The 12,994-nt window shown below is 67.3% G+C and overlaps 2 protein-coding genes across 2 annotated transcripts; one reads left to right on the top strand and one right to left on the bottom strand.

The window, feature by feature from the left end:
* Nucleotides 1–5,024: 5,024 nt before the first annotated feature.
* EIF4E1B (eukaryotic translation initiation factor 4E family member 1B) lies at nucleotides 5,025–6,578 on the bottom strand. The gene is made up of 7 exons (XM_074883862.1): nucleotides 6,561–6,578; nucleotides 6,308–6,396; nucleotides 6,092–6,187; nucleotides 5,892–5,955; nucleotides 5,575–5,688; nucleotides 5,321–5,460; nucleotides 5,025–5,195 (listed from the first exon to the last, which is right to left on the bottom strand). Exons 1-7 carry the CDS (start codon nucleotides 6,576–6,578, stop codon nucleotides 5,081–5,083), a joined length of 636 nt encoding a protein of 211 aa, XP_074739963.1. The 3' UTR covers nucleotides 5,025–5,080.
* Nucleotides 6,579–7,478: 900 nt separating this feature from the next.
* SNCB (synuclein beta) lies at nucleotides 7,479–11,707 on the top strand. Its single transcript, XM_074883863.1, has 6 exons — nucleotides 7,479–7,621; nucleotides 7,753–7,880; nucleotides 9,320–9,358; nucleotides 9,714–9,832; nucleotides 10,633–10,722; nucleotides 10,959–11,707. The coding sequence occupies exons 2-6, from the start codon at nucleotides 7,760–7,762 to the stop codon at nucleotides 10,989–10,991; spliced, it is 402 nt and encodes a 133-aa protein (XP_074739964.1). The 5' UTR covers nucleotides 7,479–7,621; nucleotides 7,753–7,759; the 3' UTR covers nucleotides 10,992–11,707.
* The last annotated feature ends 1,287 nt before the right edge of the window (nucleotides 11,708–12,994 follow it).

Here is a 12,994-nt window from a genome sequence, read left to right on the forward strand (position 1 = left end):
CTGAGTGCCTGGAGCTCCCGCAGCAGCAGCAGACAATTAATTAGCAGGGTGGTGGGAGAGCAGCTGACGGAGCTGTGCGGGATCGATGGGCGCATCGACCGCCTGGGAAACACCAGCCCTCCCAGCCAGAGATGTGGCGCTGGGGCGGGCAGGCAGGGAGTCTGGCAGGGAGCCTGGCAGCCCCCTGGCTGGGTGCAGGCAGGGGGGGAGCTGTGGGCTGCAACATCACCAGCACCTTGCAAGGGGACACGAGGGCGGACAGGGCCAGGAGGGAAAGGACAGGGACTGGTGGCACTGCCCACCATGTGCCCTGTGCCCCAAGAGACCCAGGGGCTGGCAGCTGCTCTTCTCTGAGCCAGAAGAGTGGCTGGTCCCTGTGCCACGCCAGGAGGATGTGGGGGTGCTAACGGACCCCCCCTTTTCCCAGCTGTTGGTCCCTTGGAGCTGGTGACATATGTTGGGGGAACCAAGGGACAGGGCTGTGGGCAGGGGCTGCGCCGTGCCCATGCTGGAGGCTCGAGGACAGCATGGCCACAGCCCCTGGGGGGGACAAGGCCCCGTGGGCACATGCCAGTCAGCTGGGTGCCACCCAGGCCATGGCATGGGGCCAGCAGAGCAAACCCTAAAGGGGTGGTGGCCAGGGGACCACAGGGCAGGGTGGCAGGGACAGCTCTGCCTGCGGCAGGGCACTGCCTGCAGCCTGCCGCAGCACCGTGCTGCAGCCATGCCTGCAGGTCTGATGCCTGGAGGTCTGTGGCCACACAGCTCCTGTCCCTGTCCCCATTCCCATCCCTGTCCCCATGCCACCCGGCTGCTCCCCCCCCACCGCCTCTGCCGAGCGGGAAGTGCCAGCCCGTCCCTGCGGGGAAGGAGAGTGCTCAGCCGTGTTGCAGGAGCCTGGTTGCTACCCAGATGAGAAGTGACAGCAAGGGACCCTTCTCAGGTACAGGTTCCCTGAGGTGCAGGGCAGGAGATACTGTTCCTCTCTCCCCCTCCTCTGCTTCTGGCACTGGGGACAGCCGTGCAGGCACTTAACTCCTTCCCCTCCGCATAGACCCCTCCATGCCAACCCTCTGCAACCCCCGCCCCGTGCAAACCAGCTGCTGGAGGGCAGCAGCCCAGCACAGGCACTGCCATGCCTGCCTGCCCCGCGCTGCAGGGACAGCGGGCAGGGAACAGGATGGGGCAGGCAGAGCCTGAGGTCAGGAGCAAGACCCATGGGTGCAGCCTCTCTGCTGCACCCCGCTGTGTCCTGCCAGGCGCGGGAGCCCAAGCATGGAGGGGTCCATGAGCCCCTCGCCTCCCACATCTTCCACACTGGCTGCTGCCTCTGGGGAGGTTGTCATGGGAACAGTGTGCTGTAGGTACCCCTCACCCTGGGTACCCCTCCTCACATGCCATGGTGATTCTGGATGGAGGGTGAGCTCAGCGTGGGCCCTCGCCAGGGACCAGCAGAGTGGGCAGGGAGGGCACTGGGCACCTCGTGGGGGCTTGTCCCCCCAGGGATGCTGGCAGTACCCAGGGACGGAGATCCCTTGCGTGCCCATGTCCCCCCTACCAAGGCCCAGAGCATCCCTGTGGCCCCCAGGCAAGGGATGGGGCAGGGAGGTGGGTGCAGGCACCACGGGAACAGCGTGGCACAGCCCCAGCGCCGGCAGCCGCGCTGCCTGCCCACTCCCACGGTGAGCCAGCGCTGCCTGTTCTTCCCTGGCCCACACACCCTGCCACGGAGCCAGCAGCTCCTTCCCAGTTACTCTGGGGGATTTTAATCCTGCAGCACCCACTGGTTGCAATGGGATGGGTGCCTGCACCCATCCTGGCACCAGCTGCGTGCTGGGGGGGCAGGAGGCAGGATCTGTCCTCACTGCCAGAGCCGTCAGAGCCAGTGGTGCAGGGAGAGGCCAGGCTGGCAGCCTGCCGAGCCGAGGCGCGGGCCGGCAGCGCCTGGCCCTGGCTGCACGCCAGCCACCGGCAAGGTGACCCTGCACCGGCACCCAGCACCACTGACCTGCACCGCCCGCCTGGAGAGGGGGAATCTGGGTCTCCAACCCTGCGCCAGCCCAGTGCCGTGCTGCTGTCCCCATCCCCACTGTGCCCCACAGCAACCCTGGCCCCACACCCCCCATCCCTGCTGTGCCACGTGGGTCCCTTACCCTGCACCCCCCCATCCCCTCGAACCCCACAGCACCCTGACCCGTATCAGGAGATATGGGTCCTCACTGCACCCTGCCCCCCACCTCAGCATGGGGTGCTGAAACCCCCCTGTCCTTGCTGCCCCCCTGCTGTTGCCAGTGCCCCCCGCCCCCACCTGCAGCCCTGCCGCATGTCTGCTGCCATCTGCCTCTCCCTTTTGATTAGTATTAATTTTTAATTATGATTATTGACAGGGCTGCCAGCTCGGCTGCCAGCTGGGACAGCTGCCCGGCGTGAGACAGGCTGGGGGCAGCCCTGGCCCTGCTGTGCTCGCTGGGTGGCTCCTGGCAATCGCTGTGGCCACCCAGGGGGTCACCAACTGCCCCCCACCTCCCAGCACCCTCCGCCCCGCAGGCAGAGATCCTGGGGCGCAGGACCCGAGGATGGAAGCCATCATGTCCCCAAAGGGTGGGCTCTGGGTGGGCACTGCCAGCCCCCCGGCCAGGCTGGGCTGTGGGGAGCTCATAAACCCATAGAGATAAATGGCCCCTGTTACTTTTCCAATCCAATGGAATCCCACAGCAGCTGCATGCGAATGGCAATGAACCACGGCAGCCTCTGCCACCGACCCCCCCACGTAACCTTGGCCTCCCCGCATGGTGGGGCACAGGGGACACCACAGCCCCCTTGCTGCACCCAGCATGGAGTGAGGGGACAGGGACAGTGTGGCCTGACAGGGGCTCAGCCCCAGAGCCTGGGGGGGGGTCATGCCAGGCAGAGGAAGGGGTTGAAGGGGCAGTCCCTGGTCCTCACCCACTTCATGCTGTCACTGCTGGGGAAGGGGGTGGGGGAGAGAGACCATTAATGGTGCGTTGGATCAGGGGGGGTCTCAGCACCCCACACACCCCCCATGCCTCCACCTCCCCCCCTCCAGCTTCAGCCCTGCCAGCCCCACAACCCGTGCCCGACGCGTGGCTCCTGCCTGCCTCTCACGCGGGGGGGGGGGGGATGGCTGGGGCAGCTCTGCCCCCCCCACTGCAGGCAGAAGGTACCCCACTGCAGGCAAGGCAGGTTGCCAGCCCTGCCGTGCTGGAGCTGGCCAAGGCCGGGCGAGCGGCACCATCGCGTGGCGAGGGGCAGGCAGTGCAGGCAGCACGCGCTGCCCGTGCGGGCCGGCCGCGGGCAGGGCAGGCAGCAGCCCCCAGCCCCAGCCCGGGCGGGCAGCCCCGCTGCCCGCGTCCCCTCCTCAGTGCCCCCGGCTCCCCCGCCTGCAGGCACCCCAGGCTTGGGGGTGCTGGCCACCTCCATACTGCTCTTCCCCCACACCAACTCCCTGCCGGGTCCTGCTGCCAGCCACGGGGCCAGCGTGGCCTGCAGCACCCCCATCCTGGTTGCCCTACAGAGGAGGGCAGCAGGGTCCTGTCCCCCTTGTACCTGCGCAGAGAAGCAGCCCAGGGCCAGCACGGGACGCAAGGCCACAGGGACATGGCCTGGCACCCACCTCCCCTCTCTGGTGACATCTCTTCCTCACGCAGGGGACAACATAGAGTGGCGGAGGGCAGGCAGAGCCCTGGCACAGCTGCCCCTGGGGAGCCACAGGGCTGGTAGCCCTGGAGAAGGGCAGCCGAGTCCCAGGGACACCGCTCCGTGCAGCGTCCCCAAGCAGGGCAGGGCTCAGCCTGCTCTGTCAAACCCCGCCGGGCTGCACCACAGGCAGCCCAGGGTGCCACAGCCGCAGCGCCTGCCTGCAGCACTGTGGCCAGACATGCCTCAGCCAGCTGCCATAGCACAGGCTGTCAGACTCTGCCCTTCTGCGGAACCAGCTCTCTGCAAACCCCAGGTGCAGGCAGGGCAGCACGCAGCGGTGGGGGACAAGTGGCCCTGGCTTTGGACTCACGGGGAGGGACAGATGGGCTGGATGTGCTGTCCTGGACAAGGTGCAACCCTGGGCTGAGCTGAAGCTGCCCGGGTGCTCCTGGAGGAGATGGAGGAGAGCGGCAGCGAGGGCAGAAGTGCAGGCAGCACTGTCAGGAGGTGAGCAGGCAGCTCCACCTCAAGCACCTGAATAGGCAGGGGGGAAGGACAGACCCAACAATTAAAAACACAAATAAAAGATTAGACAAAGCTTGAGCTGGGCTGTGCTGAAGTAGGGAGAGGGAAGGACTAAGGGGCCCCCTCTGCAGTCAGAAGAGCCAGGAGGGACAGCAGAGGACTCAGGCCATGGAAACGAGGAGCCAGCAAACTCCAGGGGCTCGTTGGGGCTGTGGACCTGCAAGTCTGACACCAATAAACCCTTGGGAAGCAAAAATGCTTCATGCGACCTGTGCTGCAGGTGCCCGTGGGAGGGGATGTGAGCAAACACAGCCTGAGGTGGGCAGCGTGGGGGCAAGGGGATGATGCGGTGCTGCAGCCCCAGCACTGACCCTGCAGGGACACTGGGCAGCCCTGGGCTGGGGAGCTGCTCTTCCCGAGAAGGCAGACCCGTGTCCCACCGATGTGCAGGGGCTTGGGAGAGATGGGGACCATGTTCCCAAGCTGAGCTGACCCGGAGGAGCTGGGTGCTGGTACCCCCTCCCACACCCAGGCTCACAGGGCAGCAAGCTGTGCCCGTGCCTTGGCCAGGGGAGGACAGAGCCCAGCTTCTTCCTGGGGACTATTCCAGAACCCCAGAGCAGAGGGACACTGGTCCCAGGCACTGGCAGAGGCAGGTGGACACACGCCGTGCCCCAAGCCCACAGGGATACACCTGGCCCCTCTCACTTAGCGGGCAGGTACAGGATATGGCAACACATCGTCCCCCTCCCAGGGGTCCCCCGCCAAGCAAGAGCCACCCTAGGGTGCAAGAGTCCTGGCCCAGCCCTGGACACACAGACCACGCTCAGCTGCAGCCATTCATTGTGGGATGGGACAGGGGGACCCTGCAGGCAGCACCCCACTCCCCCCGCAGTCACACCACAAACTTAGTCTTGCTGAGGGAGCCACTCTTGGTGGCCGTGTCCGCGTGGGCCTGGTACCCAATGGCCACCTTCTGCGAGAGGCCCAGGTGCTCCTTGTAGACACGCCTGGGGGAGGGAAGGGGCTGTGTGAACAGCACAGCAGCACTTCTCCCACTGACTCCCTGCCCAGGGACCCCTCTCCCCCCAAACCTGGCCCCACACAGCCCCCCCCCCCCCCAAAGCTGCATTACCCGATGTGGGTGACCCCTTCCCGGTTCTCCGCTTCCCGGGTCCAGATGGCGATCTTGTCCCCCTTGGCGCGGATGTTGATGACAGCCCCGCACACCTCGTTGCTGTACTCATCAAACATCTCTCCGATGAGGCACAGCAGCTGCCAGGAGGAGAAAGGGGGCCCAAGACAGTCCCCACTGGGACTCAGCGCTGGGGCAGGGGGAAACACCACTGCCAGGACCCTGCAGGCCAGCCCAAGTGGGGCTGCACTCACCGTCTCCAGCCAGAAACGGTCCAGCTCGGTGTGCCGCTGCTGCTTGGCCAGGGTGATGAGCCAGCGCCCACCGCGCTTGTTCTGGCTGTCCTCCCACATGGGCTCGATGCCGTCCTAGGGACGGGCAAGGGGATGGTCAGGGGCACTGAGCACCCGGCCAGAGACAGCTCAGGGTGCTGTGAGCACCCAGCCAGGCTTCCCCTCCTGCCCCAGGGCCAGGGCACCCTGCCAGCCCCACTGACACCCAGCGTGTCCCCGTAACAGTGGGTGCTGCAAGGGGCTCTGAGGAAGGACTTGCGGCGGAGGGGATGTCTCACCTTGAAGAGGGAGTAGTCGCAGCCAGACGTGAGCTTGCTGGCAAGCTGGATGTGGTTGTACAGCCTGCACCGCCAGAGACAAGACACAGAAGCAGGTGAGAAGTGGTGTCTCAGGGACCCCCAGCACCCTCCTCTGGCCCAGACCCCCCCCACCAGGGATTCTCCAGAGGGGGGACATTGCCCACCCATGGGACACTCACGCCCAGAAGTCCTCCACAGTGCTGAACTTGGTGACAAGGCGCAAATTTGCCTGCCACATCTTGCTCTTGTCATTCTTGAAGAACCACAGTGCCCACCTGGAGAGGGAGGGGAGATGGGGGGGGGGGGGGTCAGCCATGCTGGAATCCCCCTCCACCCCCAGCACCTGCCTCTCAGCACTGGGAGAAGCTGCCCATGGCCAGCCCCCCCCCCCATACCTGTTCTGCAGGGGGTGCTTGCCCAGGCTCTCTGCCAGGAGCAGCTCTCGCTGCTGAGCCCTTCGCCGCCGCCGCTCCTCTTGCCTCCTCTGGGGAAGGAGGGACAGCCTCGAGGAGCCCCATGGCCACCCCAGCAGGGAGCCTGCAGCCCCCCAGCCCCCCCCCCCCCCCATGACATGGATCCCACAGCCGAGGGGATAGGATGGCTGCCTGGGCTCTGCTGCCAGGCCCAGCCCCCAGAGAGAGCACTCACCTGCTCCCCCGTAGCCATCCTGCCCAACACAGGCCCCCCCCGGCCGCCCCCGGCTCTTAAGTGCCCACAGGCGGGTGGGATGAGGCAGCCGTCCCAGCTGCAGCTGGTGGGGTGGGAGGGCTGTGTGCTGGGGAGGGGGTGCCAGGCCTGCCCCTCCTGGGGAGCAGGGAGATGGGGGGACCCCCCCTAGGGCAGGGAGCTGAGGGATGAGGCCAGGGGCTCAGGGTGGGATGGGATCAGGATGGGGGGGTAGTATGGGGTAAAGTGGGGTGGGATCAAGGTGGTGTGGTATGGGGCAGGGCAGGGGGGGATGGCATCAGGATGCGGGGTGGGAATGGGATGGGGAGGATGGGATCAGAGGAGGATGGGATGGGGACAACATGGGATTGGGATGGGATGGGATGGGAGAGTGTGGGATGTGATGGGGAGGGGATGGGATCACAATTGGATGGGGTGGGGACAGGGTGAGATGAGAATAGGGTGGGATGAGGTGGGAAGAGGGACATGATGAGAGGGGGATGGGGGACAGGAATGGCATAGGGACAGGGCAGAACATGGCAGGGGTGGGAAGGGGACAGGATGGGATGGGGACAGCCTGTAGAGGGGAGGGGATGGGATCAGGACGAGGTGCGACTGGGATCGGGAGGAGATGGGACAGAGAGAGGGCGGGATGGGGATGGGACGTGATGGGGACCGGGCCAGGACAGCGTGGGGGCCGCGTGGGACGGGATCAGGCCGGGTGGGGACGGGGAGAAGGTGCGACGCGGTGGGAGCGCCCCGGGGGCGCCGAGTCCGTGCGGGGAAGGAGCCCGCGGGCTGGGGCGGCGAAGGGCCGGGGGTGCCGCTGCCGGGCGGGGCGGGGCGGGGCGGGGGCGGCCGGGCACGGCTCGGCACGGCCGGGCACGGCTCAGCCCGGCTCAGCCCCGGTCCCCCCCGCGCATCACGGCGCAGCGCGGCGCAGCGCATCGCGGCGCGGCCCCGGCACAGCCGCACTGAGCCCGCCCCGCCGCAGCCCGGCCCGGCCCGGCCCGGCCCGCCCGTCCCCGCCGCCAGCGAGCCAGGTCGGGCGGGCGGCGGGGCCGGGGGGGGCGGCGGGGCCGGGGCGCGGGGATGCGCGGGGCGGGCGGGAGCGGGGCCGGGCTGGGCCGGGGGGGGCCGGGGCGGGGTGAAGCCGTGCGGCCTCTCCCCGCAGAGCCGCCATGGAGGTGTTCATGAAGGGCTTGTCCAAGGCCAAGGAGGGGGTGGTCGCCGCCGCCGAGAAGACCAAGCAGGGGGTGGCCGAGGCCGCCGAGAAGACCAAGGAGGGGGTCCTCTATGTCGGTAAGGGCCGGCTTGGCCTGCCTGCTCCCTGCCTGTCCCCCGGCTAATCCCTGCCCGTCCCCTGCATGCCCCCTCTGCCTGCCCTTGCCTGATCCTGCGTTTGCCCTTGCGTCCTCCAGCCCATCCCCCTGCCCCCCCCCGACCTGTCCCCGGCCCCGCTCCCCAACACCCCCCCTCTCCTTCCCCGCCACGACGACCCTACCGGCGGGGTGCCCGGGGGCAGAGGGCCGGTGCCCGCAGTGCTCTGCCCAGCCCCTGCCCGCAGGGCATGTGCAGGCAGGAGGATGGTGCCCCGCGGGCAGTGGCAGGGTCGGAGCTGATCCCCAGGCTGAGGGGGTGGGACCCCCGGGGACCGGGCCCCCTGCAGCCCCCGGCGGTCTGAGCCCGAGGGCCCCGTGGCTCCTCGCCGAGGATGCTCTGGGGCAGGATGGAGGTGGTGACCCCCGCGCTGGGATGTGCCCGGCACGGAGCAGAGGGACTGGGAACACGTTTGTCCCCCCGGAGAGGCCGTGTCCTGGAGCGCATCCCACACCACGGCTCTGCCGACATCTCCCCAGCACCCAGCCGGCGGCTGGGGGGGTCCCTTCGTGCTGCCCCTCGGGGCTGGGGTCCATTCGGGCCAAGTCCTAGAAGACCTCGCAGGCAGGGAGCAGGCAGCTCCCGGGCGGGCAGTGTGCCCGGCTGTGGTGGTGGGCTGCTCAGGGGGGAGCTGAGGCTGCCCCTGCCTGCAGCGGGAGGGAGGGCACAGGGCTGGGGCTCTGTCCCGCTCCGGGGAGCACCAGCTCTGCGGGAGGGCTGAGGCCTTGCAGCTGTTCCTCTGGGCAGTGGTGGGTGCCTGCCCTGGACCCCCACCCCTGCCCAGGGGTGCATGCCCTGGAACAGGGGTCCAGCAGCTCAAGGAGTGCCTTGAGGCCCCATCCTACAGGAGCTGCCCAGCCCCTGGCTTTGCCCCCATCGCAGACACCCCGCTCCCATCCTGGGGGGTATCCTGGCATCTGCGGGCAGAGTCACGCTGCCTGAAGGGAGCCTGGCAGGGTGGCATGGCCAGCGGCAGCACCCGGCCCCAGGGCACTCCGGCTGTGGGGCTTCCCATGCCATGTTGGCCCCAGCTCTGCGTATGGATCCCAGCTCCCGCTCTGCTCGATGGCACGGCCAGTGTTCACCGTGCCCAACTGTGCCCCGGCATGGCGCTGGGCCCCAGGGTCTCTGTCCTGCCTGGCACATGGTGGTGGCCTTGTGCCATCTCAGGCCGGGCTCCTGCAGGGACCGGAGGAGCCTTGCGGGGAGCTGGGTGGGTGCTTGGCCCCCCCTGGCTGCCCTGGGTTGTGGGCAGGATGCTGCCCCGGCTCCTAGAGCCCTGCCAGGGTCCTGGGCATGGCACATGGCAGAGCTCGGCCACTGGCCCCTCTAACCCCAACTCTGTCTCTTTCTACCCCCAGGGAGTAAAACCCAAGGCGTGGTGCAAGGCGTCACCTCAGGTATGGTCTCCTCCAGCTCCTTGCCCCGGTACCCCTCTGGCCCCGAGAGCGTGGCCGCGCTAACGAGATCAGAGGCTAATTGAGGGGCTGATGTCACCCGGCTAAAGCCTCTTATATAACAGGGCCCCGCAAGGAAGGATTTGCGGCGGCTGCTCACACTCCCTGCCCAGCTGCAGAGCAGCGTCCCGGCCCCCTCCCCTCCCCAGCACCCGGGCAGGGAGGCGGGGAGGGCCTGAGCCTGCCCAGAGCCCCCCCACCAGCACCCCCCTGTGTGGTGTGGGGCATGGAGCCACGGCTGGGCACCCCTCCCTGGCACGGGGAGGGGGGCACTGATGGGCACCCCCGGCTCTTGCAGTGGCTGAGAAAGCCAAGGAGCAGGCATCCCAGCTGGGTGAAGCAGCATTCTCGGGCGCGGGCAACATCGCGGCGGCCACTGGGCTGGTGAAGAAGGAGGAGTTCCCTGCGGACCTGAAGGTGAGACCCCCCGGCCGCTGCCATGCCTGCGGGGAGGCTGGTGCTTCCCCAGGCTTGGTGGGGAGCCCCTCGGCTGCTCCCCAGCTTCGCGGGAGGGACCCCGAGGGTCCCCAATTGCCCCGGGCAGGCTCCACTGCCCCACGCGTGCCGGCTGCGTGTGCGGGTGCTGCGGACGTGTGCGTGCGCGGGCTGCTGCATGGCGGCCGGCGACGCATCGCTCCAGCGGCTGCGAGGTGACCTGACAGCTGCGGGAGCGCAGGGGTGGGGAGGGGCGGCGGGGTTCGCATCTTGCCGCCCCCCGTGAGCCGTCGGCTTCCAGCTTAGCCCAAAAATAGCATCAGCTGAAGAAATGAGGCCACCGCCGCTGCACGGGGGAATCGGCTGCCCCCCCCCTTTTTCCTCCTGCCAGCCGCTCTGCCAGCCCCGGGGAGGGGTTACCCAGCACCGCCCACCCCTGACAGGGATGCAGGATGCTCCCGCAGCCCCCCCTCCCGGCACCCACATGGTGCCAGCACCCATCGCCTGCCTGGGGCCGGGGCTGGGAGCGGTGTGGGGACACGCACACCCAGACCCTGCTCCCACAGAGCCCCGCCTGTCACCTCCTGGCCTGGTGGGCTGGTGTGTGCCTGGGGTGCCTGCTGCACCCCCCAACTGATGCTCCCCATGTAGAGCCCCCCATATTGTGGGTGCATTGCTGGTCTCTGCCAGGTCCTCCCACCCCGCATCTGGCAGGGACAGGGAGGGTGGGTGATGTGTGAGGGGGCTGTTTGCGTGGGACTGACCCCCCGGTTCACCCCCAGCCGGAGGAGGTGGCCCAGGAGGCTGTTGAGGAGCCGCTGGTCGAGCCGCTGCTGGAGCCAGAGGGGGAGAACTACGAGGAGCCCCCGCAGGTGAGGGGATGGGGTGGCAGAGGGGTGCAGGGTGCTGTGGAGGGCATGGGCTGCCAGCGCTCAGCGCACCGGTGGCCATCGCTGTCCGGAGCAAAGCCCAGAGCCTGTCTGCTCCCAGGTGCCCCATGCACGCAGGCCTGCAGCCTCTCGGGCAGGCTGGCCCGGGGCTGGGGTGGACAGGGGCTCTGTGCCCAACCTGGGCTCTCTCACTTGTTCTTTCTTTCCCCACCCCACAGGAGGAATACCAGGAATACGAGCCAGAGGCATAATGGATCCCCGTCCTCGCCTCTTCCACCAGCAGCACAACGAACCGCCGGTAGCCCCCTGCTCCTCCCCAGCCGGCCCTGGCCGGTGTCCGCATGCCGGGGAGGAGCAGGGGTGCCCCTGCCCCGTTCGCTCACGAGTTCTTCCTCCAGTTCCGTTCCAAGGGACCGTGTCCGTGTCTCTGTACCGTGTCTAGCAGTGAGAAAAACCCGCCATGTCCAAGCCCCCGAGCCCCGGCGCGTGCCCGAGCCGTGGGCGCTGCCCGCAGGGGCTGGTGTGCGTGTGTGCGTGCGTGTGTCCATGAAGCCCGGGTTTGTGGCTCTGTATCCCTCCCAGCGCCATAAACCCCGGCTGCGTCCTGGTGTGTCTGTGTCTGTACAAAGCATGTTTACCTGCTCGCGGGCTGCTGTACATTTTGCTTGCACGCGTGTCCCTGTGGTTCTGCTCTGGTCATTGTGGAACTATTTTTTTTTATATATCTCTCTCTATCTATGGGTGGACGGGTCTTTTGCCTTTGTGAACCCTTGGCGCCCAAGCCCGCTCCCCAGCCTGCTGGGTGGTGGCGGTGCCTGCGCCCTCCCCGAGGTCCCGTAGTGCCAACGCTGTGTTGTGACGTGGCATGGATATCCCCCCGCCCTCGTCGCTGGATGTGCAATACGAGGGCAGCTGCCAGTGACACAGCTGCCCCCGTGTCCGTGAATAAAGCCAACTCCTGTCTGTAGCCCCCTGGTCCTGGTTGTGGGTTCCCTGGGGAGAGGGGTGGCCCTGCGCTTTGGCGGCAGGGGGAGTTTTGGGAAGAGGAATGAGGGGCTGGGGCAGACTAGCTGAGTCTAGTCTGGGGGAGTGGGCAGGACTGGGTCCTCGTGAGGACAAGATGCCTTCCTGTCTGCTCGCTGCTGTGTCAGCAGCAGGTCACCGTGCCCTGGGCCTCCAGCCACACTCTGGCTGAGGCCTGGGGAGCAGGCCCTGTCCCCGTGCCACCAGCCTGTGTGCTGGCTGCAGTGCTTTGCGGCCGCAGGTGAATGCAGGGGCCCTTTGGGGCTGAGAACAAGACTAGACACAGTCCTGGGTTTGAGGTTCCCTCCCCGCAGATGCTGGCTGTGCTAGCAGAGGGGGTTCAGGTGCTGGGCACAGGCTTTCCCCAGTCCTCCCTGCAGCAGGATGTGCTGCTGTTTGTAAGGTACCTCCTAGAGATGCACCCCAACCTCATGCTAGAAGCACAGAGCGATGGGGAACCTCTCCTCTGCCATCCCCACCTTCCTGCGTGACCCTGCTCCCCTCAGGGGGCCGGGGACATGGCTGGCACCCGCGGCTCGCTCAGCTGCAGCGTGACCACCGCAAGGGCAGCTGGCTGCCACGCACCGCGGAGCGATGCCCACCACAGCAGGGGGTCCTGTGCCCACCCCAGAGTGCTGTCCTTGGGCCTTCGGCCCCCCCTGGGGCAGGGCCACCAACACAGCCCAAGTGCCCAGCCAGCCTCCAGTCCCTTGGCTGCAGCATGGGCTGGGGTGAGAGCCTGCACTGATTCTCCCTGCCATGAATATCAGATTAAATCCCCCACTCGTGCTGGCTCGCCAGCTTTGCCGGCAAAGAGCGAAGCTGCAGCAGTCAGCACGGACACACAACAGGTTTGCTGATGCCTGCAAATCCCTGCCCTGGCTCTGCTCCCCGTGTCTGTGCCAGTTGCAGCAGTGCTTGCAGCGCCCACTGTACATTATTAAATGGACCAAGACGGCTGTTCCTGGGGCTGGCTGTGCTGTGGGCTGCCCCCTCCCCTAGAGTTAATTGTATATTTTCCTTCCTTTATCCAATTCTGCCAGCTGTGGGCAAGCAGACCCAAAACAGCATCAACACGGCTTCCTCCAGTGTCCAGAAGGCTGTAAAGGGGCTGGGGCAGGGCGGGTGTGGGGGAAGACAGTCCCCTGCCCAGGAGAGCTGAGAGCCAGGCAGTAGAGAGAGAGAACGTGCTCAAACCAACCATTTATAGAGACCAGGGTGTCCCCTCCAC

The sequence above is a fragment of the Strix uralensis genome, chromosome 14 (genome assembly GCF_047716275.1).
Source record: "Strix uralensis isolate ZFMK-TIS-50842 chromosome 14, bStrUra1, whole genome shotgun sequence".
Classification (NCBI taxonomy): domain Eukaryota; kingdom Metazoa; phylum Chordata; class Aves; order Strigiformes; family Strigidae; genus Strix; species Strix uralensis.